This window comes from Alosa pseudoharengus, unplaced genomic scaffold, assembly GCF_046254945.1.
Source record: "Alosa pseudoharengus isolate Yale_2024_CS ecotype anadromous, Long Island Sound unplaced genomic scaffold, YU_APseudo_1.1 YU_APseudo_1.1_scf_7, whole genome shotgun sequence".
Lineage (NCBI taxonomy): Eukaryota > Metazoa > Chordata > Actinopteri > Clupeiformes > Clupeidae > Alosa > Alosa pseudoharengus.
Genome location: NW_027468859.1, coordinates 14252632 through 14278912, shown reverse-complemented (window position 1 = coordinate 14278912; position 26281 = coordinate 14252632). Strand labels below are relative to the sequence as shown.

General features: G+C 44.2%; 1 protein-coding gene across 3 annotated transcripts; it reads right to left on the bottom strand.

Annotated features, from left to right (window-relative positions):
* Positions 1-313: 313 nt before the first annotated feature.
* gpcpd1 (glycerophosphocholine phosphodiesterase 1) lies at positions 314-26081 on the bottom strand. Of its 3 annotated transcripts, none has more exons than XM_076273074.1 (21): positions 25861-26081; positions 25518-25590; positions 25203-25265; positions 24838-24928; positions 24634-24718; positions 22660-22735; positions 20715-20756; positions 20103-20226; positions 19059-19308; positions 17825-17987; positions 16137-16266; positions 12599-12653; positions 12255-12347; positions 11710-11790; positions 10856-10895; positions 10627-10679; positions 10194-10259; positions 9717-9853; positions 9300-9435; positions 8056-8216; positions 314-2420 (listed from the first exon to the last, which is right to left on the bottom strand). In XM_076273074.1, exons 3-21 carry the CDS (start codon positions 25249-25251, stop codon positions 2225-2227), a joined length of 2028 nt encoding a protein of 675 aa, XP_076129189.1. In that variant the 5' UTR covers positions 25252-25265; positions 25518-25590; positions 25861-26081; the 3' UTR covers positions 314-2224. The 3 variants fall into 3 exon arrangements, with proteins under 3 accessions (XP_076129189.1, XP_076129190.1, XP_076129188.1); XM_076273075.1 differs by having other exon boundaries at positions 25900-26081; XM_076273073.1 differs by having other exon boundaries at positions 25518-26081.
* Between the last annotated feature and the right edge of the window lie 200 nt (positions 26082-26281).

Below are 26281 nucleotides of genomic sequence, written 5' to 3'. Positions count from 1 at the left end.
ATAGCACTTTGTAATGACTCCCCCCTGAGCAGAGAGAGAAATAATATTTTTTTCAACAATTTATGTATGTATGTATGCATGTATCTGTGAATGCTGTGTTTGTCTGTGCTGCTGGAACACTGTAATTTCCCTTTAGGGATGAATAAAGTCTCTGTCTGTCTGTCTATCTATCTATCTATCTATCTAAACAGAACTCTCCATGCAAAATAGCGAAAGAAGGCAGGCATTGAAAGGCCCCAAATGAATGACTTCACATGTTCAGTATCACCAGAAGTTCCAAGCTATTTTGGAAAGTAAACATAAACACCCCAGATTTAGCTGAATTATTTTATTTGATCTTTGAGTGTCTGCTCTTAGGCAGGAGTTCAAAAGGTTCATTGCAGTAATTCTCGCAGTGTCGATGCACACATTCTGCTGAAGGGTCGAACATCTTACTCTCTTCACAAACAGGCACACATATCAATTGCAACCATATACTGTACATATCCACATGCAGTGCATGGCAAGAGCAAAGCATAGCAGCAACTATTCACCGCAGAAAAACAAACATAGCCTACATATGGTATACACCCAAACCTGTTATCTGACACATACCCACTGTCCAGTAAGATGCGTTTCTTTAAATGCAAACCATTAATTATTTTATGGAATAGTGGGCAGAATGCAAGGACTAAGACTGCCAACGCAGAGCAAAGCGACTTGAGGGAGATTTGGGATTTCATCTGTGCAAATACTGAATGTAAAAACCTGACATATTGTTTATTGCAGTCAACACATGGCTATAGGCCAAGTCCAATTTGACCTGCTCCACATAAACTTTCATTCAGAAGTTATTATATTGTACCTGTCGGGGCAACAACATAATCCATTTTCTATATTATATGTAGATCCAGTATCAATTTTCCCAGATGTTCAAATTCACATTCAGCTTTTACAATGCACTACTGGTAAGTTACCAAGGCTGGTGAAACAAAACGTGTGCAAATTTAATTGCACACGGTATGTTTCTCATTCACGCTCAGGAAATTCTAGCATGCAAAATCCATGGATATTATTTTGCCATGCTGAAGCAAGTGGGTCATACGGTGGTATTTTAGCACAGGTATAGCCGGATTGGAATCAACATAAAAAAGTTTTAAATAAAATAAAGTTTATCTACATGATTTTAACACTTATCAACTAGCTGCAACTTAACTAATATGGTAAAACGTATATGGTAAAGTTATAATCACTTATTTTTAAATACTTATCCTAGTCTCTTCTGAATTCATTTGCTTTTTTACATAAATAAAATAATAATACGTGGTACAGAATGAATACCAGCATTAATAACAATAAAAAAAATAATAGTAAATAAAGAACCGAGTCAGACCAAACTCTGTTTTGGCAAAGCACCAGAATCCTCTCCGGTCCTAATAAACAGCAGATGAGTGTATGTAGAGGCGAAAACTGCATTTGGTTGGCTGCGGAGTGATGACCAGTGGGTGACGAGCTGGCCTCAGCAGGTGAAATGGCGTTGAACTGACCCAACCTGGACTGGACCTATGTGGGCCAGGAAGGGATGAAGGCTTAAGTGAGCTAAAGTGGACTAAGGACAGGTTTTCATAAAGTGGCCTAGGCAGGTTAGACTGGGCTGAACCGAATCAAACCAAACCAGGTCGGGCTGAAGTGACCTGAAGAAGACCAGGGACGAGTTTTAGAAAAGTGGGTAATGCCGCTGAGGAAAAGGCTAATGATTGGACGGTGCATAAGTCAGGTACAGGGTCTTTGTGGAAGGCCCGTGAGGACCTGTGCGTGTGGGGGGGCGTCTGTCTTTGGATAGACTGTGAGGTTGCGTGTGTGTCTGGGGGTGGAGGATGAGTGTCTGTGTGGACACTGGACAGTCTGTGAGGTTTTGTGTGTTTGTGTGTGTGAGAGACCGAGAGAAAGTCGGTATACATTCTATGAGGTTGTGCCATGGTTGAGTCTCAATGGACGGTCCATGTGTGTGTGCGTGTGGGGGGCTCTAAAGATATCTGGTGAAGTGTATGTGTAGGTCTCTGAAGACGTTGTGCCATGGTTGAGTCTCATTGGACGGTCCATGTGTGTGTGTGCGTGGTGTGTGTGTGTGTGTGTGGGCGGGGGCTCTAAAGATATCTGGTGAAGAGTGTGTGTAGGTCTCTGAAGATGTTTGGTGAGTTTTGTGTCAGTGTGTCTCTGAAGGTGTAGCGTGGTGGCGGTCTGGTCAGGAGGAGCTGAGGCCGGAGTCGGACTCTCCGCTGCCAGCTTGGGCCATCCTGGGGCAGGGCACGCTGTCACAGGGCAGGCTGTAGGTGGAGCAGGCGCAGCTCTGCAGCGTCTCCTTGGGGATCACCTCCTGCAGAGACACCTGCTCCTCTACCTGGAAGATGTTGGGCTGCTCTATCTGGTCGTCACAGATTCTGCAGGAGAGAGAGAAAGAGAGAGGGAGAGGGAGAGGGAGAGGGAGAGGGGGAGAGAGAGAGACAAAAACACAACAGCAGTGATTTAGAAAGAATTTACACCAGGCTGCAGAAGTGGGAGTGAAAGGCTTTTGTACAATTACTTCAAAGCGGCAGGTGTGAGTTGGGGGGTGGGGGGGTGCTGCTAAGAGGTACCACTCAAAGGTTGTTAATTTTTCTAAGCTGTAATTCTTGATTTCTCTAAAGCTGTCCATATTGGAGTATCATGGATCTTTATGATCACTGTCAAAACAAGACAGCCACTAAGTTCACTTCCCACGGAGTCCATTCAGTTTGCATGCCTAGTCATGTTGTGTAGTACAACAACAAACTCAAGGGCAAACAAGAGCACCATTTGCACACTTTGACACACACTTGCATGGATCTACACACCCAACAGCCTTTGTGAGTACCACAGAGTAACGTGGAACGATGTCCTGTCCAATCTTGTCCATGGAGCTGTTTGGTTCGGATCAAAAACAAAACCTCCTACGGACCATTGTACACACAATCTACCCGTGACACTAAGGTGGGGATCACATTGGCCAGCGGCAAGTCTAACACAACGCTCAGATCATAATAAGTTCTATCTCGTTCCCAAGTAACACAAACAGCTTGTCTTAACTGACAACTGAATACTCTCGCGTTGCGCTTTGAAAGTTCAACGCTCAGCTTATTCAACGCTGCCACCGTTCCGCTGCCGAACCATGGAGAACAATAGGAAACCTGCCGCTTGCCGCTGGTCAGTGTGATCCCCGCCTAAGGGCCCTGATTTCACTGATGGGCAATGAGCAAAACAACAAGCGCCAAGCAGAGCCCTGCATACGCATGAGCCAAAGCCATGATGTGGCGTACGGGAGCACAGTGTTGCGGACCTAGCCAATGTTTGTGCGTAGGTTCTTGTTCAAAGTTTTAAATTAGCAAAATAATTTTGCCAAGTTATCCATTAAGCTTTATTGAGGCACAGCTGACTTTGCTCATTGCTTTGTTGTTGTCAATTAAATTTGGGCCAACTCTCTCCATATCCATTTCTCAGTGTTGGTACATATTTAAAACCACACACACGAGAGCACTGTGCGGTCACTCAGAGAGTGGTCAGTCACGCAGTATGGACAATCTCCACACGGGCGCAGTGCACTCCTCATCTGAGCATTCTTGACATTCGAAAACTGGCAAATCTGATCAGAGAGAGGGGAAAAGATCAAAGGTCATCAATTCTGCACACAAAAGGAGCACAACACAAAGCACACAGCACAGCACAGCACAACATCGGCCTGGCTTTTGCACATCAGTGTAGTAGGGGATGTTAGAAGACTGGAGGACAGCATTCACCACAAAGCAGAAAAATGGTAACGTTGCAAACGAGAGGGATAAAACAGCAGCTGACTGAAATGGATACACTCATCGGATCTGGGCCGAATACGTAGTAGTTGTAAAGGCTTCAAGGCTATGTGTGTGTGTGTTTGTGTGTGTATGTGTGTGAGTGAGAGAGTGAGTGTGTGTGTGTGTGTGTGTGTGTGTGATCAGTGAGTTCTTGAGAGTATGACTGGTCATTGGTCAGCTCTTCAGAGAAACCTTCTGCAAAACAGGAAGCTCATCCACCGCTTCCCCTGTACTTAGAGAACTCCTGAGCTCAGCAGCCGATGGCCGCAAGTCACACACGTGAGTGCAACCAGCGAGAACACAAACCAGAGCAAGGCTGGAGCCAGTTGTCCAGCAGGCAGCCTTTCCAATCGCTCAATATGAAACATGCCAGTGAGTGAGTGAGTTTTCAGCAAGTCAACCCTGGGTGCCAAAAACAATCCAAAAGCAGGAACTAAAACCAAAAAGAACAACTCAAAAACACAAACGGGAAACCAGGAGAACTTTACTGGTGTCTGCTGGGCTCAATGGACTGCTGAGCCGCATCAAGCTTCACATATTCTGGAAGAAGAAAGGCAGTTAAGAATGACAGAGGGCACTTAGGGAAAAGATGTCCATTTAGGACAGCGCTATCGGGGTAAAAAGAGAGCGGGGGGCGGGGGGGGGGTGTTCCAGGACTCCAGGAAAAACTGAACTTCTCACCTCTGTTGATCCACCACTGTGTGTGTTTGTGTGTGTGTGTGTGTGTTTGTGTGTGTGTGTGTTTATGAGCATGGGCTTCCAGAAAAAACAGTGACCTTATGTAGACAGTAGTTCGCCTCAAATAACCCAGTTGATTAAAGTGCAGTCTGTGACCACAACCCGTCCACAGAGACTGCTTCTGAGGCAGGAGCAAAACCAACTGAACCAGCAGAAACAGACGAGCACTACATCTACCCAGAGCAAGATGAATTCTGGGAAATCCCATGTGGCAATACTCCACATGGTGTTCATCGTTTTGTTTTGTTTTTCCATGTGAACACTGAGCCATTGGTAAGAAACAATGGAATAAATACATTTTAGGTTTGCTCAGAGAATGAACTAGCGGTATTGTGCGGCACGTGTTCTCCATGTGCCTATAGCTTCCTGCTGATACAAAGGCCTTTTATTCAGACAGCTGCAGCAGCGCTGTAAAAGAGTTTTGCTGGAGTCTGCCCACAACCCATTGCCTCGCCCTGCTGTGACTGGCTCTATTGACAGTCTGCCTGCTGTCGATGGCTTATGGCCTTCACAGCACAGCAAGGTGATAACGCCAATGAAGGCACGTTATTACATAATGAGGGGAAGCAAAAGAAAAAAATAACAACGTCACTGGACAAACCCAAGGTGAAAAAGTCGACCTGTTTGGGGTCAGTGAGTTCTGAGGACACAGGGACGTCAGCAGTGTCTCCTCCCAGAGCAGGTGTGGACATGCTGACACAGAGGTCAAAAGTAACTTATTATTACCTCAGGTTTTCATTAGCAAACACTTCACCAGCGCATTTACCTTCCAGCGCATTTACATTACATTACATTACATTACATTACATTTGGCTGACGCATTTTTAGCCAAAGCGACTAACAACATGGTAAACAGTTTAAGTTTTAGAGCAATTCTCAACAATATTAGGACAATTTAAAAAACATTAGAGTACAGTAAGAATAAGTGCATCAGTGAGTGCTGTTTTTAACAGTTACGTGTCAGTTTAAGACGGCTGGTGAGTGCTAGGATCAGCAAGACTTGTTGTAAGTGTTGCTATGAGAGGAGATGTTCTCTAAAGAGCTGGGTCTTCAGGAGTTTTTTGAAAATGGAGAGGGATGTCCCTGCCCTTGTAGGAACTGGCAGTGTGTTCCACCAGCGAGGAACAACAGATGAGAAAAGTTTGGATTGGCCTGAGCGTACCGGAGGTAGAGCTAGACGTCGTTCGTCTGAGGAGCGCAGCGGTCTGGAGGTAGCGTATATCTGTATGAAGGCATTCAAGTAGGTGGGAGCAGAACCGGAGACTACTTTGTAGGCAAGCGTTAGAGCCTTGAATTTGATGCGGGCCGCCATAGGTAGCCAATGTAGCTGGATGAGTAGCGGGGTAACATGAGCCCTCTTGGGTTGGTTGTAGACCAGGCGCGCCGCCGCGTTCTGGATCATCTGAAGTGGTTTCACTGCGCAGGCTGGGAGACCTGTCAGGAGGGCGTTGCAGTAGTCGAGTCGTGAGATAACTATTGCCTGAACCAGAAGTTGGGTGGCATCTTGATTTAAGTAAGTCCTGATTTTCCGTATATTGTAGAGTGCGAAACGGCATGACCGGGCGACTGAGGCAACATGATCTGAGAAGTTTAGTTGGTTGTCGAGAACAACTCCTAGATTTCTTGCAGTCCTGGTAGGTGAAACAGACAGAGAGTCAAATTTGATGTTGATGTCGTGGTGTATGGTAGGTTTAGCTGGGAGGACCAGCAGTTCAGTCTTTGAGAGGTTCAGCTGGAGGTGGTGTGCCTTCATCCATGTAGCTATGTCTGAGAGGCAATCCGAGATCCGTGCTGAAACCAAGGGGTCATCAGGTGGAAAGGACAGATAGAGCTGTGTGTCGTCTGCATAGCAGTGGTATGAGAAGCCATGCGAACGGATAATCTGTCCCAAGGAGGTGGTGTAGATAGCAAAGAGAAGGGGGCCCAGTACTGAGCCCTGGGGGACCCCTGTGGTGAGATGGTGAGGTGCAGATAGCTGACCAAGCCATGATACGTTAAACGAGCGTCCTGTGAGGTAGGATTCAAACCAGGAGAGAGCAGAACCGGAGATTCCCATGTTAGCGAGTATAGAGAGAAGGATGCGGTGATTAACCGTGTCAAAGGCAGCCGATAAGTCAAGCAGAATGAGTACTGATGACCGAGCGGTCGCCCTGGCTTCTTTTAAGGCTTCTGTTACAGACAGCAGAGCCGTTTCGGTAGAGTGGCCGCTTTTGAACCCAGACTGATTTGGATCCAGAAGGTTGTTCTGTGAAAGGAAGTCAGAGACCTGTTTGGAGACTGCTCGTTCAATGCCTTTGGATAAGAAAGGCAGGAGTGAGACAGGGCGGTAGTTCTCCACTTGAGCAGGGTTGAGAGAAGCTTTCTTAAGTAACGGTGTTACCCGGGCCATTTTGAACGCTGTTGGAAATGTGCCGGAGGTTAGCGAGGCATTGATCACGTGTGTAATAGCTGGTGCGATGGTCGGGCTGATGGACTGAAGTAGGCTCGTAGGTATAGGGTCCAGCGAGCATGTGGTAGGACGGCTGCATGTCAGGAGTCTAGATACTTCATTCTCGGAGAGAGGCGTGAATGCTGAAAAAGATGATCTAGCAGTCCCTAGAGGTTGTAGGAGTGCGGTATCTGAGTCCGATGAGCCATTTACCTTCCAGCGCATTTACCTTCCAGCGCATTTGATCAGAATGTGGACTCCTTTGACTTGAGCAGCATGTGTGACTGCGTTGTGTTTGACTGACGGCACGGATCAGCCCTGCATCTGCTCGGGCAGTTGGTAGGAGGTGAGCGCACACTCTAACTATGTGTGTGTGTTTGTGTTTGCGTGTGTGTGTGTGTGTGTGTGTGTGTGTGTGTGTGTGTGTTTTGTGTGCAGCCTGATGTTAGCACTTTGCTCTGGCAGTGGAGGCAATGTTTACACGTGTAACAGAGTGTGCTGAGAGACCCCCCCCCACACCCACACACACCCACAGCTAGAGTGCCTCATCGATTCATTCTCTTGCTGACCCGCTGTTCACAGTCACCAGGCAATTATATCAGCTGATGTCACAAGCATTGGTCTTAAAGTGCAGTCTGTGCTTTACTGTTGAAAGTGGTTATGTATTGTGTAGTGACTGTATGTCTGTGTGTGTGTGTGACAGAGAGTGTCTGTCTGTCTGTGTGTCTGTGTGTCTGTGTGTGTGTGGAGGGTGTTGGTTGAACGTGCTTCCGGTTTCATTGTTCTGTGCTGTTGGAGTCTGTTTCATGCAGGGCAGGGTGTGGACTGTAGCTGGCTAAGGGGTCTGTCTGCATCTGCAGTGTACTGTAAAGTGTGTCTATGTGAGAGTGAATACTGCTACTCATTTGTATGTGAGAGTATGAATGTGTGTGTGTGTGTGTGTGTGTGTGTGTTAGTGAAAGTGAAGCTATGTGTGTGTGTGTGTGTGTGAGAATGAAAGTGTGTGTGTGTGTGTGTGTGTGTGTGTGTGTGTGTGTGTGTGTTTACCTGTCATAAATTACTCCGTCAATGCCCTGCTCCCTCAGCTTATGTCGGTTCTCGTGGTCGTTGTTGTCTTCGCCCCAGCAGAACACCACGAGCCCCCTCGACTGGGCCTGAGATATGAACTCCATACTCTTCAACAAGTCCTCAGTGTGCGCACTGATACCCTAGAGAGAGGACAGAGAGAGAGAGAGAGAGAGAGAGAGAGAGAGAGAGAGAGAGAGAGAGAGAGAGAGAGAGAGAGAGAGAGAGAGAGAGAGAGAAAGAAACAACTGAGTGAGCTAAACCAAAACAGGTGACTCATGAGCGCATTTCCCCTCTCTCATGCAGACGCTGATGCTAGCAAGAGTCTACGGGGAACAGAGGGGGAAGTAGGCCACTCTGCCAGGGTTCTGTCAGGACTCTGCCAGCCAGTGTTCTGTCAGGACTCTGCTTCTGTTTCAGGGTTCTGTTTGTTAGGGATCAGGGTTCTGTTTGTTAGGGAGCAGCTCATCTCCATGTGTATAGTCTCCCAGATAACAAGCACATGTAGAGTCCAGGTGCTGACTGGCTTTCAGGACCTACTTTAGTTAGCTAGCTAATCCTCCTCTAGCCATGCAGCCTAGTGTGCCTTGTGCTTCTACACAGTTTCTGTGGATGAGACTCATACGGGTAGTTTCACGATTGCCCTCATGGTTTCGATGCCTGCCTATGCTTTCTGTGCCTTGTTGACCAGGCAGTTCCACCAACACACCAGGAATGACCTTGAGGGTCTGGGTGGGTGGCTGGCTGCCTGCAGCTGGCAGTGCCAAGTCTGCTCTGTGCAAGCGGTCACACTGGCGCTTTCTCTCAGGGAGCTTTCCACACTTCCTCATTTCGCTGCAGTAGACTTGTTACACTGCCTCCTCCCTCCGTCAATCTGTTTATCTCTCTTTCTTTCTCCCTCTCTCTCGCCCATTTGGCTTGGGCCATCCTTAAAAAATATTTTAATTTGGCAACTTTCTATTGCAACTGAGGGAAATACATTTTTCATTCTGAAATATCTTCACCCATATCTTTTCCCATTTTTTATTGTAATATGCATATCAATGAATGGGTTCGTCTTGAATAGCATTAGCGGTTTAATTATGAAAGTGGAAATGGAAACAAAGTAGGCCTACGGTATGTGTACAAAAACATCTGATTTGGGTGTTACAAGGATGGCTGTGTGTGTGTGTGTGTGTGTGTGTGTGTGTGTGTGTGTGTGCGCGCGCATGGTTTTCCATTCTTACCAGTATGTTCTCGCTCTGGGCGAAGCTCATGGCAATCTGAGTGGTTTTGCAGCGGATGTCCATGAGTTCGGGGTACATGCTGGTCACCCCCTGGGTCAGGAACAGGATGGGGTACTTGTTCTGCTTCTGACGTACCCTAGGGAGGGGCAGGGGGGCAAACAGAGGTCACTTATCACTCTCTCTCTCACACACACACACACACACACACACACACACACACACACACACACACACACACACACACAGAGAAATGATGAGCCCATGAAAGATCATATCATCTACAACGTCCACCACTACCCCATGCAAACACAAACCTGGTTCATTTTTACGTCTGAAAACGGGCTACTACACAGGAGAGTCTGGCCTGTCTAGACCAGACCAGGGCAGGGAAGGGGTGTGATGCAAAATGGGGCTTACATGGTGCATATGTCTGGGCAGAAGGAGGAGAAGAGGATCCTTCTCTTGCCAGCGTGCTGCAGCACACAGGACAGAATGATGTCCATGAAGAGATTCATGTTGAAGTAGGTGGAAAGGTTCCCATCCCAGCTGCCATCCTGAACACAAACACTCATGCACATTAAACACACACACAAATACATACCAACGCACACACAGACATCAAACGCATACAAACATTTAACACAAAGACGCACTCAAGTCACACATCAAACACACACGCACAACAACAACAAACCCACACACACACACACACACACACACACACACACACACAGACATCAAACACATACAAACATTAAAAACAAAGACGCACCCAAGTCACACATCAAACACACACACACCAACAACACACACACACACACACACACACACACACACACACACACCAACACACACAATGGCTTGGGCCAGACCACGGCCGGAGAGAACACCAACCTGATTCTGGCAGATCCACTTCAGCTCAATGTTGAATCCCACGTGTTCTGGAACCGACTGGAAGATCTACCATACAACACACACACACACACACACACACACACACACACACACACACACACACACACAACGAATTAAATAACCACATGCAACTAGAAAGGCTCACACTTGTCTTTTGCATGTTTGCTAGAAATTATGGATATGGACAAAACAGGGCAACATTTGAAACGGATGTATCTAATACCTTCCAAAAAGGTAGGATAAGGTCACAATTCGACAGGACGCTATTTCTGCCTTGAGAGGCATCATTTTCTGCCCCCGGTCTGATTGCACCCCAAATCAGGCTTTACACAGCTGTACACAGCTAGTCGTGTACACACACACACACACACACACACACACACTCTACGTTTTCTGATGTGACTGTACATACCTGTGAGAGCGAAGGGAACGGCTGATGCTCATCGATCTCCTCCTCCTCATCATCTGCATCAACACATCAGACAATATTACAACTCAACACTAGTTCTGCATTATCACCCTTAATCCTGCTCTTCATCTTCAGAATCAGCCAATACAATCAATAAATTTTCAGATCCGTCATGAATTGTGACGTGATTGTGCATTCTTAGCTGCTCCACTGGGGTCAGCTCAGTTCCTACCTTTGTGGTCGTGGACAGTCATGGCGGCAGAGTGGGCCAGCTGGAGGAGACACAGAGCAGATATGAGATATGCAGTGTGTTATACCAGCCAGCTGGAGGAGACACAGAGGTTTGATTCTCAACATACGCAGGTTATGTCATTTACATTAAAGGTGTCTGCTCAATCATATTTTTTTCTTCTTAAATATCACTAATAGAGCGCCAAAACATTGCACCACATGTCTCATGGCGCTTTACAGAGTGTTAAACAATCATAACATTACACATATTCATTTAGACACTTGTGATACTTGTCAAATGTAATAGAATGTCATTAGTAGTGTGCTCCCCATGACCTTAGTGCTGTTTGCACAACTGGCACTAAGGGAGATGATAGATGGGGCAACGTTTTGAGCAATGGCCCCGGCCATTGGCTGGGGCACCTGCACCGTACGCCGGCGACCAGGGATCGATTCCCGCCCCGTGGTCCTTTCAGGATCCTACCCCAACTCTCTCTCCCACTCACTTCCTGTCATTCTCCACTGTCCCATCTCAAAAAAAGTCCCAAAAAAATATACTTTAAAAAAATAAAAAACCTTATTGAGCAACATTGCTGGACAACCAAATAACTGGTTCCATGTGTTCTGATCGGATGATGATGACAATTTGTAATGATAAAAGCCCTCCAGGAGAAAAAAAAAAAAAGCTGCCGAATATCAATGGGAATGTGCCAGAATCACAATGCTCAAGACCACTGCCCAGCAACATTGCTCAAGAAGTAGCTCGACCAAATGCTGTAATAGTCGTGGCTTAGGGACAAATGAACAAATCTAAATGTGACTAAACGTGGGAGCAGGGATGCCTTAGCCTGGTACCTTTAGGAGCTGCAGCTGGTTAAATGTCAGGTCTTTCACAGGCACCTCAAACAGCATCAAGTTGTTCTTGTCATCTTTTTTCTGCCAGAGAGAGAAAAGGGTAAAGTACAGAATGTCAGTTTTAAAAGTCTTGGAAACATCACAAGACATCATGGTAATAATCACTGACACTGGCTTTTTTGCACTACTTAAAAAGCACTCGTATTGAGCGACATCTCAAATTACGAGGTCATATCGAGCTCAAAAAACAACAATGTACAGTGCAAAGATTAACAGACCGATGAACATGTAATGATATGCCAGCCTGTCACTGATATACCCTCTTACCGTCAATGATATACCCTCCCATCTGAGCTTATAGGTGACTCACTGCAGTGGTACACACACACACACACACACACACACACACACACACACACACACACACACACACACACACACACACACACACACACACACACACACACACACACACACACACACACACACACACACACACACACACACACACACACACACACACACACACACACACACACACACACCTTTTTGGTGGAGATGCAGCAGGTCAGGTCATGGTAGACGATTGGGACAAAGTCCTTAGACAGATGGACATCGAACTCCACATAGGCAGCCCCCTGAAAAGAGTTTATACATTATGCATTTATTTGCACAAATAAAAAAACATAATGACTATTGTTATCTATGTGGGACTGCAGATGTAAATTAGCCTATGGCTAACTCTGGTGCAATGCATCAAAATGGTTACATTTATGTTTTAATTCCACATTGTCCCATACAAATAAAACTGGAAATTTAATTGATTGATTATCTACAATGATAATGCCACCATGACTGCTACTAACTGCATGGCATTCTGGGTACTCACATGATTGGCTGCACTCAGAAATGAGCCAATGGTGTTCTCCCTGACCCTGTGATGCCTGAAAGCACATTGGACAGAGGAGTCAGACTTAGGGACACTTAATGAACATATATCTGTTAGTGTTGTCATGATGGTATCTTGATACAAATACTGAAACAATAACAAGCCCTGGTACGAATAGCCTTGGCCACACAGCTGAGCTATTCATACCCTGTGACATAACAACAAAAAGACGTTGCTCACGTACACAAAAACATGGCGGACATTGGTTTTTTCGTCAGCAGAAAGTGAAGAATTCTGAAAGGTTTCGGCACTAATATCTGTTCAGATTAAGTTTTAGATTGAAAAGTTGTGTTTTATTTTCATAATCTTGGTTCAGTTAACACATACAACCGTCAGTTAGTTAGTTAGTTAACAGAAATTTCGTGAATATGAAGTTCAGGCCTATAAACTATAACTTTACCTGCAAACGCATTTTACTTGTGGAAGAAGATAGTGCAGTGGTCACAGGCATGGGTTAGCATGTGGGAGACCGGGGTTCAATTACTGTGTGATGCATTTTGGCAGAGTGAGTGTGCATGTGTACCAACGTCTCTGGAGAGAAGGCGCGCAATTTGAACAAGAAATCGGTTCTCAAACAGAAGTTTTGATTGCAACAATTAGCTAGTTCATGCACCAGGGTGTAAATAGCATACAGTACTATATACACCAGGGTACGAATAGCATCCACTTCTAACTATACATTGATGCAAACAGCATACCTTATTCAGAGTGTCTATTACACAGCTGAGCTATTCACACCCTCTTACGTAACAACAAAAAAACATGTTGCTTGTTTTTTTTATTATTATTACATTGTGTGATCAATATGCCAGAATAAATGCACAGGGGTGCAAATAGCATACACTGATATTTGTACCAGACGGGGTATTAATAGAACACATTGCTGTGTGCACCGGGGTACGAATAGCATACATTGATATTTGTACCAGGAGGGGGGAATAGGACACATTGCTGTGTGCACCGGGGTATGAATAGAATTCACTTCTAATTGCACCAGGGTACGAATAGCATACACTGCTAATTGTACAAGGGGTACAAATAGCCTTACCCTAACGAATATGACTTTAATCAAATCCTGATTAAAACGGCATTGTTAAGGTGCTGTATACTAACAAAATGGGGGTATCATAAAAAAAAATATTTCAGGGTATCATGACACCTTTGGAGTATCGGTTCATTGTGCAACACTAATGCCTGTACTCACGGTCACATTGGATGAGAGTATCTGATAAATAAATAAATGAATAAATAAACAAACGAACGAACATGGTTATCCGTGTATCGTCTGCCAAGAGTGCAGCAACAACCCTGAGGTAACTCTCTCTTGGACCTCTCTCTAAGAATCAAAGCCTGCCAAGAGTATTAAAAGCCAGCCTTGCCCATACACGTATAAGCAGAGAGGTTCTGAACTGAGCTGTACCAAAGATCCTTAATATACATCAACCGTCTCTGGCTGTATGTTGCTCCTGATGACTCACATTCCTGACCTATATCCTGGAATGCTGCCATGCCGACAATAGTTAACAGCAGGATGTTTAAACATAAACAAATGTCGGCACGTGATATAGCTCCAAAGACACACACACACGCACGCACGCACACAAACTTAAACTAGCTCAAAGGGCATTTGTATATGATAACACATATAATGACGGACACATGACAGATAGGCGTTTTTCACAGGGCTGATGTCCTGGTTGTACCGACACAATGCTATGAGCAAATTTATACAGCCATGTGTAACCTGATGGCAAGCAACCAAATGTGAAAGCAGGCATGGTCAGGGTCATGTAGCATGTGGCTTAGGGACTGTACGATATTTACCGGGGGGGGGAGGGCCGGTCGTCAGGGGGGGGAGGGCCTAAGATAATTTTTTAAGCCTTAGGGGAAGGCCCAGGAGAATTTTTTTGGCCTGGGGGGAGGGCCGTGGAAAATTATTTTTTCCTGATCCATGATATTTTTTTCCCCTGATCAATGATCCGTTTTCGATATTTTAAAAGGTTTGTAGGCCAAAACATGATTCACGTCTCTTTGACAGAGTGGGCGAGTCCAAAAAGTCGCAACCCTGCCTGAATCTCCCACAACTCCCCTCGTAAGCTTGCAGGTCACCCGCGGTTATGAGTCATAAACCAAATATTTTAATGATATTCGGGTCATTTGCGGGCGGGTCAGTTAAAATTAATTAAATATATATTTTCTACAAATAGGCCTACTTAAAATATCACGAGAAGGCTAGCATCAATACAGTTAAGCATCAATACAGTAAGTTAACAGTAAAGAAGCTGAAGACGCGAGTTAAAAGACACCCCTTCAGGAAAAGCGATATAGGCTATGGGAAATATTGGGAAAAGTTCTTAAAGATGACGACAGTAGTACAAGTTATGGTCTATGTAGGCCTACTTCTTGCGAAGCCATTTAAAAGTATGACAGCCGAAACGGGCAGCCTGCAGGAATAAATCTTATGGCACAGACTACACAGCCATATCTACCGGTATGTATAGGTTCGCGCATGCATAAAAGTTACCTAAGTTCGTTGTGTTTGTGACTTTAAACAGTGGATGTGCTTTAGTAAAGCTTTGTGCTTCATTCAGCATTTTAAACCAGTTCTTACGCTAACGTTTTGACCAGCAATGTATCTCTCTTGCCTACCTTGCCTCCCCATTTCTATTTTCGAAAGAAGTATGTCCATGGCCAAATCTTATCCTAGTGTTCTAATCCTTGGTGGTTGCGTGCGTGCTTGCGCTCTTATTCTCATTCTCTCTCCTGCGCAAACATATGTCCTGCATGCCTGCGTGTAGTTCTACTGCATAAAGTTTTGCAAATAAATTAGTTTGTTTTACAGAAATGGACTACTGCATGCAGGCTATAACCAAAAGCACACATTTTGTAAATAAGCTGGTCGGATCGCAGGTCGGGTATAATTTTGTCCTAATTAATATTCGCGGTCCGAGTTGCGGTCGGGTTGTGACCGAGTTGCTGGCCGCTTGTGACCAAACCCGCGCAACACTGGTTTGTAGCCCCGTGTGTGTGTCTGTGTGCTTATGACATTTGCTGGCCGTTTTAACCTTGTAAACGTCATTTTTCGACCAGTTTTATTTGATTCACGTAGGGGGGAGGGCCTAGGAGAATTTTTTTGAGCCGGGGGGAGGCCCCTGGAAAAAAAAATTTGACCAGGGGGGAGGGCCAGGCAGAACATTTTTAACCCGATCGTCTGGCGACCCCCCCCCCCCCCGCTAAATATCGTACAGTCCCTTAGAACAGAGGGAGTTATCACACGGACAACCAGTTTGTAAGCAATGCTTGTGAGAACCAGTTTGTAAGAAACAGTGTGTGTGTGTGTGTGTGTGTATATATGGTAATAACAAACAGCTGGTCTGTGTGATGCTGCTGGATTGATTGTGTGTACATTTGTATTGGACTCTCGAGGCTTTGTGTGTGTGTGTGTGTGTGTGTGTGTGTGTGTGTCTACAGCACTCACTTGGCAGTGTGCGAGCTGCCGGCTCCCCTGTGTCCCACGTCCAGCGTGCTCCTCTTCCTCCAGTACTTGCTGAAGGACGCCTGCATGTCACACTGCAGATCCTTGATGGGCCGGATCACCAGGTAGTCCACTACACAAGGGGGAAATAAAATAAAAAAAAGTCACGTACTTCATTTATTGGCAGACCAACGAGCCAAAGCCGCTTGCAGTATGAAGCTGGTAATCATTTCGTCCTGTGATGCATGCATGACCCGTGTGTTCCCTGCCTCTCAAACTCAGGACCTTTGTGTTGGTAACACCTTGCGGAGGTGATTGAAGGCCTTGGTTTACCCAAGTTAACCCAGTATAAATGGCAAACCTAAAAGAAAAGCACTCCCGTCTGCACAGGTCAGATTATAACAACCTGTATTCTTGACCACAAGAATCCCTCAACCAGTAGAGCCAGGTGTGGTCATACCAGCTACACCGCTCTGGTGACTAGGACGTTGCAGACCAGGAAATAGCTTGACAAAGAAAAGCATGTCATGAAATGGTAATCACTGGCCTCATGCAAAATAGCACCTACATAGGCAACAAACCTCGGCAACAACGTTCCTCACACTCTCCTGTTACAAACATGTTCAAACACTGCAGTCACACACACACACACACACACACTGAAAAACTGTGTGGTTGATGAGCAATAGCGACATAACAGTAGTGACTGTTGTTTTTTTGTTTTTTTTGGCGGGGGGCGGACCTCACCTCTATGCCTGGAGTTGGGGCTCACGATGGGCTGGGTGACAACGCCTATGTCTTAATTTTCTTACAGAGTTATGTTTGTATGTTTATGGTTTTTGTTAATATGAAAACTCATTAATGTTGTTAATAATTGATAATACCATTGTTGATATTGTTGTTGTTGTTGTTGTTGTTATTATTATTATTATTATGTCTAATATTGGGTTTTTGAACTTTATTGAAAACTATTATTTTCAACTAACGTAGTCTTCATATACTGCAAGTTGCTTTGGACAAAAGCATCTGCCAAATACCATAAGCATAAACATAAAACTGTATATATTTCCTTTCATGACACCTAAAGCCGCTTCACAAATACAACAACAATACAAATAATACAATTTATATAAAAATTCAAAATATCACAATATGACCATAAAGAGGTAAGCCTATACTTCAAAGCTGATGATACCCAGGGGGCCTTTTTGAGCAATGTTGCTGGGCAACAATATGTGCTCTGAGGATTAAAGTTGCGCAGCTTGGCCAAAGGTGCCCAACTGCCCCATTTTAAATGGGAATGTGATGACACGACAATTCTCAGGACCATTGCCCAACAACATTGCTCAAAAAGTTCCTTTGTGCATCATCGGCTTACATCGGCTATATGACGCTTACCGACTAAATCTGTACCTTATCTGCATTACGTTTATTCCAGTTCAGTTCCAGTGATGAGCGAATGACCTTTGCATGCATTTGATCTCAGGACTCAGCACAAACAACATATCAGTATTCCATAAGAGATGTGCACACAACTAGAGAACTGTGTGGAGTACAAAAACAAGTATTGGACTACAATGGCAGATTGTACCTTTACGCACACACACACACACACACGCACACACATTATTTAATGTGGTTGATGAGCAGTGGCCATATAGCACCAGTGGCTGTGGCTGCTGACAACTCACCTCGGACTTTGCCAATGGTCTGCCTAGAGTTTCGGTATATGATGGGCAGGGTGATGAGGCCAGTGTCTTTGCCACTCTCCGCGAAGAAGGAGGACAGCAGGCAGGCCGTGCCCACGAGCCCAGGGTGGTTGTCTTCCTGAACCACCTTCTCACTCATATCCTCCTGTTAAACACACACACACACACACACACACACACACACACACACACACACACACACACACACACACACACACACACACACACACACACACAGAGTGAACGCAGTCCTACTGGCAATACACACACACACACACAGCGTGAACTCAGTCCTACTAGCAATACACACACACACACACACAGCGTGAACTCAGTCCTACTGGCAATACACACACACACACACACAAACACACACAGAGTGAACTCAGTCCTACTGGCAATACACACACACACACACACACACACACACACACAGCGTGAACTCATTCCTACTAGCAATACACACACACACACACACACACACACACACACACACACTTAAAGGTATGCTATGCAGGTTCAGGTATTTTTGGCGACTGTAGAGTTCCCCCAAAGACACAATATATTTATATTTCACTCTGCCGTTGTAAATAGCCTACTTCTCGTGGCTTGTTCCACCTGCACACAATGAAAATGCTTTTGTTGTGGAGGTGAAGGATTAACAACAGGCAAAAATTTCCAGAGAGCTATATCTACTGACAAGGTAATGTTTCATGATTTCTCGCGAGATGTCTTCGGGACACTTTTCTTGAAGTTGCATGGCTGGACTCGCTACGGCAATGCTGCATGGCTATGCTAGATGAACGATTGCCCCATCACAAGTTCGTATACCATCAAATTGGCTTTGTAAAGGTTATATTCAAGGTGAAAATCTTGCACAGTGTACCTTTAACATGGACACAAAGAGGGAGGGGAAGAACAGACATCCTGTTGATACACACACACATACACAGACAGAGAGGGAACTCCGTCCTTACAGAGAGAGACAAGAGACCCAGTGGAGGGTCAACTAAAACGTCCAAATGGCACACCATCATTGTACAATGACTTATGGATGAATGGACATGAATAGAATCACGGAGCTCCCGGAGGTTCTCATTCTCCTCTCCTGGTCTGCCTCAGATGACCTTTCGGAGAAAACTACCCCGAAGGTCTGATTAAACTGAGCTAAACGCGCCTACTAATAGACTATAACTGCAAACGAAACTGTGGCTACCTCAAAGAACTCGAAGGTGAGCTCCAGGTTGTCAGGGTCCATGGTCTGGATACTGTACTCGATCCACTGTGTGGGATCCAGGGCGTAGCCACATTCGGGCTGGGAGTGGCGTGACTTGTAGCTGCCCGCTGTGATAAGGCCGAACTCCAGCGTTGTCGCCATCTTGTGCCATGAGGTCGCCGATGATGGGCTCGGCTGCTCTTCCTCATCGTCCTCCTCTTCCTCCACGCCCTCCAATGTCAGCTTGAGCCTAAGTAAAATGAGATCGATAAAACAGGCTCATTAGCTATTCACCAACCAGCTTATCTAACAAACCCTTGCCATGGTTTACACAAACGTGTACCAGGAGTCACTCTGTGATTCCATTCTTTTCAATGAAGTGCTGTAAGGCATCATTGATCTCTATTGCTGGATAGAGGGGTAGATGGAAGGGTGTTCAGGGATAGATACATCACGGTCACATATTGTAAAGGACTGCCAGGGAAATTCTTGCTTTCATAAATGACATAACTCACAAAAGCATTTAATCACTATAAATTATTATTGTCTGCGTTACATTTTGCCGCTGCCACTTCGATATTTTAATTGTGATCCCCACCTAACCAAATCTTCCTAGGTAGGCCTACGATCCCAGAGCACAGTGCCATAAAACCACCGGGGCAGGGATTGGGTATGTTAAACACTTGATATACTTGTTGAACCATGAAGCAGAAATGTTCAAAGCAGGAAAGAGGTGGCCACTGAGGCATGGTGTGGCACACAGTCCACTCAACAGTAACGCAACAGACCAACACCCATTTGCAACCACTGGCTGATTAGCGCATATCAGCCCCAGGACAATGACTCACTTTGCTTTGTGATTAGCACAAGGAACATTACTTTGACCCCAAGACCCAAGTCAACACATCAAAAACTGTGATGCTGAGCTGTTGTCATTTGGATAATGAGATAAGCAACCTGTCTGGGCTCCTGAGACTGTGTATGCGTGTGTTTATCTGCTGATATGTGTGTGTGGGTGTGTGTGTGTGTGGTATGTGCTTGTACCTGAAGCGGGACTTCTTGAACTTCTTCTTGGTTATGGACACGGCTGGTTTGAGAGAGTAGTGCAACCGCAGGCGAATCTCCGTTTGACAGGTAAGCCAGCCAGAGTCCACATTCTCAGTGCCGTCTGGACAGAGACAGAGACAGAGACAGAGACAGAGAGAGAGAGAGAGAGAGAGAGAGAGAGAGAGAGAGAGAGAGAGAGAGAGAGAGAGAGAGAGAGAGAGAGAGAGAGAGAGAGAGAGAGAGAGAGAGAGAGAGAGAGAGAGAGAGAGAGAGAGAGAGAGAGAGAGAGAGAGAGAGAGAGAGTGGGGGGGGGGACAAACATCCTCAAATGAACTTTCATTATCAGAAGAAAACTCTAAAACATTGACACAAAGAGAAAAACAGTCTTGAATCTTAGTAAGTAACAGAACACTGTACCTTTACTCAAAGATAAAAGCACTCATACAAACATTGAACTTTTACACTCAGATAAACATTTATGCTGTCATGCATCCTGGGGAAGGCAAAGCTTTAGGCCCTTACTTATCTGACAGTAGAATGACCGTACTACACATAACTGTTGTGGAGAAGCCAAACACAAAAGAGTTGTAAAAATTCTGAATGCCTTACTGTGGAATCCAAACTGCCCATCGTCCACCTCAAGGTTGGCATCTGCAAAGGCATGAAAAACATTATGATGAGGTTTTGACTGCTAGAATCACACAACCTGTGAAGATGAGCTTTCAGAACAGAACATTCCTAAACCCCCACCCCCACATTGTCTGCCTTATTCTTTTATTTTAGAGAAAAACAAACACATGAACTAGGAATTTACAAGATATCAATTTCATGCCCTCTTGAAACCATTGCAAGCTCCGTGCCACATCAGATCCACACCAGATTAGGGCCAGATAGATTTCAAGGTCTGCTGCTACTTATTAAACGGCTCTTCATAATGCTGCAGAATGCTCCACTTGAATGGGTCTGTCCAACGTTCGGTGGTCTGATATTTCTCGATAACAGACTGTTGCTAAGTATAACAGACCGCTGTCAAGGAAAATGGGTTTTGAGCTTCTTATTCACGTCTTTCATATCACTCCGCAAGTAGTCCGGTCACTCCTTGCAATGGAACTTCATTCAAAAGTGAAAGCAGACGGTTGATCAGATGTGTTCTAAAGAATGTTTGATTCAAGTTCAACGTGTGTTGCGAACTATTTGTTTCTCAGCAAAAGCCACGATGAAACGATAACAAATAAATGTAAAGAGTCACATTATGTGGAGTTTATTTTTTCGTTTTGGCAAGTACCCGTGTAATAAGCGGGCTACTGTATAGAACGCTTTCGGAAAAGAAGTCCCTACAGGACGAAGCAAGACCTTTTCGCCCCGTCAGGACTTATTTTCTGATAATGACCGATGTTCTATACATTATCCCTTACATAGCGCTCCACTGATATCCCCCTTTGTTCTGACAGGCATCATCTTACACAGATTGTTGTAACACCAATATGCTTATCAGGTCTCTAAGCATCCATTCATGCAGTGCATGTAGTATTAATCTGATACATCTATGTGTCTAAAACATCATACATCAATACATCATGTGTTTAATATGAGTCTCTCTACAAGTGAGCTTTCAACATGGCACACCCAAAAGAGAACTGAACTGCATCCCCAGAACCTCCCAGTAGGACCTGAGATTGGGCCTGCTCTGGACCAGATCTGGAACCGATCCGGTCCTGGGTGGTCAGGTGCTAGTCAAAACAGGTAACGTCTAGTTTGTTTTGTGTGACCCCCTCCTCCCCCTCCCCAACCACATAAACAGAACTGCTGAGGAAAGATATTCCAAATATAGTCAAATTAAGGCAGTTATTCTAATGTTGGAGAGCCATTTAACAGTTCCATCTGATCTGATAAAATAAAAATCTAAAGTTAATTTTAAATTGTAGTACAAAATACCACAAAAAAAAAAAAAAACATTGCACCATTGATCAGTAAATTAAAAAAGAGCTCTTTTATGTACATGTTTGACATACATATTGTGGGAGTCAAAATTGCCTAAAAATGATTTATAAAAATGAATACAAAATTATTTATCAAAATGAATACAAAATAAATATAGAAAAAATAATACAAAAATAAAAAAGATTTTAAGTGCAGTTATCATATATATATCTATTGGAAATCATCTCAAGTTAGCAGGGGGGGGAAAGCAGGTATGCCCATGCCCGAAATCAGACTTAAACTGGCAGCAAAACGAGGTACTTCAAATGAGTAGGAAAATATCCAGTACGTCTAAGCCGCGCTACATTGTCTCTGAACAGTCCTGTGCACATAGTGCAAGCTGATTCTTTGCTGTTTGTTGTTTGTTCTATTCAGTTTGCTTTAAGCAAATGCAATGCACACGTAAAAGAAGTAAAATGCATAGAATGTCGGAAATACAATTCTTTACGATTTTTCAATTGTTTAATATAATATTTGAATGTCCTATTAATGCAACGCTTATATGACGATAACACAAGTGCAGGTAGGTTAGGGTATTTTGAGGGAGCCTGAGGTTCAAGATTGTTTCATATACCTGTGGGGTTCAATGCTCGAGGGTGTAGATGGGTCTCCCATCTATTGACTATGACTTGACATGGGCCACCTGCACTCTGCAATACCAATGTATTAACATGGGGTTAAAGTAATCATCAGTGAAGCACAAAACAGGAGTCCTCTCAAAGCAGCACTCCACACACACACACAAATCACCCCACCCAGAGAGCTGATTAATCTGGGCCGGATCTGGGACCCGATCCAGAAAAACGAGCGATCTGGGCAAGAGCCAAGACATGGGACCTGGTGTATTCACCACCGAGATCCAGCCAACCAGCAAAGGGCAAAATCTGAAAAGTTGAATTCATTAGTGACAGCAAAGGCATTGACATCAGGCTAGCACAAGATGACTGCACCAATGTGTCAAGGAAATCATTCAGGAATGCCTCGGGATTTGATTTAGGTGCGCTAATGAACACAGAAGTGCAAATAACCCTAACTTACTTTTGTGTATACGAACACTAGAAACATTGTAGGTGGGGTTGCCATGCACAGACCTGCTAAGGTAAGAGCCCAAATGCACAAAGAGTTTTGTGCACTATACCAAAATCAGGGTTCCCACTCCAAGTGAAATGTAAAATTCCATGACTTATCCCTGACTTTCCCTGATAAAAAAACATTTCCATGACCTACTATATACTGTAAGGGTACAACATACCGACTAAAGATTCCAGAACAGTCATGCAGCATTCAAGAATCATTCATTTTTAGAGCGAGAGATGAACAAATGGACATTGAATAAAAAAAGTTGCGCTAATCACAACTACTCAAGCAAGCAGTAAAGCTAATAACCAGATATATACCAATTCTGAGTGGAAATATATTTGTATTAATGTATTTTGGCAAGTAAATTTTAAACGCTACAACTTTTCATGTCTGGAATAGCCTTCCATGACCCGTGGGAACCCTGCAACTCGGCGGCCATACTTAGGGCACTTATCGGGCATATATTTCTGGCAGAACTGCGTATGCGCAAGGCTTCAACACACCAACCTCACTACAGCGTCAAGACCACAACACATGATTGGCATAATGTATTCGACATGTCGATTTTTGGCCACGGAAGGGGCGGGATATGTGTAGAAAACTGCCATATTGAACTAACCCCATGCATTTCTATGGCAGATTTTTTGAGAACTGTGTCTCCTCATTAGAAAGTCTCTGGCTATACTTCTACAGAACAATAACCGAACAATAACCCTTTTCCTTTAAGAAAGGGGACAAGGCGCAGATGAAGACAGACTGACTGACTGAATAAAACCCAATGTTGCACAACACCGCCTTTGTTTCATTTTGAGTTGCAAGATCCTCGTTTGAGACAGAGAGAAGTCAATCACACAATCGTTTACTGGTGATATAGGCCTATACTTAAAAAAAAGCTCATAACTATGTTTTTTTTTGTACACACACACACACAGGCACATACACACAGCCATGCGGCAGTGGCTGTAACGCCAGTCCAGCTGTTCTGCAGATTTAAGAGAAAGCCAGCTGACACAATTCCAAGAGCCAGGGAACTCCAAGAACTCCAAGAACAGCAAACATAAACAAAAGCACAGGAGGAGGTATGAACCACTAGCATTCCCTATCAATAGATAAAAGTCTGTTTCATCCATGTAAACACAATGCTACAGACGGGAACAAAGCAACATGAAAGACAAAAAAGATTTTTCATAAAAGGCAAGGTTCAGAGGGGGAAAAAACACACAGATGGATTTTGTATTTTACCACAAAAAAAAGAAAATGCATAACAATAACAATCTCTTGTAATGTATTTTAACATACTAAAAAGAAACCACATCAAATCCACTTTCCCATGAAATATAATTACATGAAATAGAAGCCACAACAGCAAAGTCAAGCGCTTAGGTGTTGGCACTTCAGCTATATTATTTTACTGATGTTTACTATATACTTTTCACTTTTTACAAGCGAAATAACATGTTATCCTCACCTTATTTTCGAGAAAGAATCCTTTGAAGTAGCGGTAACTGGTAACACATCCTCGTGGAACAGTGATAGTCTTTTTCCAGAGCGTCCTGGAGTATAATTAGAATAGTGCAGCATAATAAACAAAACAGATGTGCTTTTTTATCAACGCAAAAGTCAAAACAACGAGAACGAATGTTTTACTATGAGAAATCAGTTTATTATTTACCCGTCCTCCTCTGTAGGCTGTAAGGTCACAGCTTTCTGATAACACCAATTTCCCAGAGACTCACAGCCGCCCACAGCTGCTATAACTTCGTCTAGAAAATGAGGTAACACTGGTTACTGAAAAGTTAACTGTTACGTTGGAATAGGTATAATAACAACCAATAACTTTATTCCCACAAATACTGTAACAGTTGTTTTAAATGTAATCGACAAGTGTGTAACACTGCATAACATCTTACCATATGTCCAACTTCCAAGATAAGACACCTTGTGTTCATAACGTAAACAATACTCCAAATTCATTTGACATGCACACTCGTCGCTTAAATTCCACTGCACGGGATAGAACTATTTACAGCAACTTACCGGGAGAGGTGGTTCCTCTTACAGTCAATATAACCTCTGTTGATTCCATGTTGTTGGCGTCAACTGTAAACGCATTTTGATAAACGTTATGTGGTCAACAATTGCACGTATTACAAGTTAGATAGAAGGTTGCTGAATGAAAAAATAAACAAATCAATCAGATACTTGAGGTTATAACACTAACTGTTGTAAATGCTGTTTTGATAACGTTAACGCTGAAGCAGATGAATCCTGGATCACCGTATGTAAGCTAGTTGCTAACACAAAAGTAACTGTGTAGAAGCTAGGCTAACCAAAAAATAAAATCACACTTACCTTCACAAATGATTTCGAAGGGAAAACCCAAGCGGCCAATCAATCAAGCAATATTAGGTGACCACCGAGCACTCTTAAAGTAAAAACTTAAGATGACTAACGTTAACGTTAACTAAACGGTAAGTTAACGGGCGGCACGTCATTCTTAAGCCATTATGTGATCAAAATTAGAATCTTCCTTTAAAAAGAGGCTACCAATCAAACATCACCATACATACACTATCTTGGCACGCTAAGTTAGCTGATTGTTACTTGATGTAAAATATAACGTTAACTAACAGTCCCCCTCACAGACATAGTATACGCTGCTACCAAGCAAGCGATAGCTGCTAGTTAACGTTACCTCACGTCAAGAAAGATCATGGAGCTAAATGTTTTCTACCTATGGCATAAATCCATCATGATAGCTTGTTCACATCAATCCGACGCTGACCTGACCCGTAGCACAACAACCTCCCTACCTAGACGTACGTCGCTGTACGATCGCGTGTCTGTAGCTCTAAAGCCGGTTTAAACCGGCTCTAGCCAGCTAGCCGTGCGCTTGCTAGGAAATTAGCTAGTTGTAAACACTCCCATGCATCAGCTGAAGTAGCGCCGCCCGGCCCCGCCGCAGTCCATCTGCATTTAGCTATAGCTCTGCAGCTAGAATCTAGCTAGCTGACTGTGACCCCCACCATCGAGAAGCCCCTGGCGGTACTTGCCACCATCAGGTAAACATGGAACAGATCAGAACGAGTCCTGAAGAAAAATACAGACAAGAAATA

Bases quoted from the DNA above. Each gene is read 5' to 3' on its own strand.
- gpcpd1 (XM_076273073.1), bottom strand. From the start codon at position 25,251: ATGGAATCAACAGAGGTTATATTGACTGTAAGAGGAACCACCTCTCCC. The intron at 24,719-24,837 runs GTAAATAATAAA...ATTATACTCCAG, and splicing joins CAGCCTACAGAGGAGGACGG to GACGCTCTGGAAAAAGACTA. The intron at 22,736-24,633 runs GTGAGGATAACA...TTGGTATTGCAG, and splicing joins GATTCTTTCTCGAAAATAAG to AGTGCAGGTGGCCCATGTCA.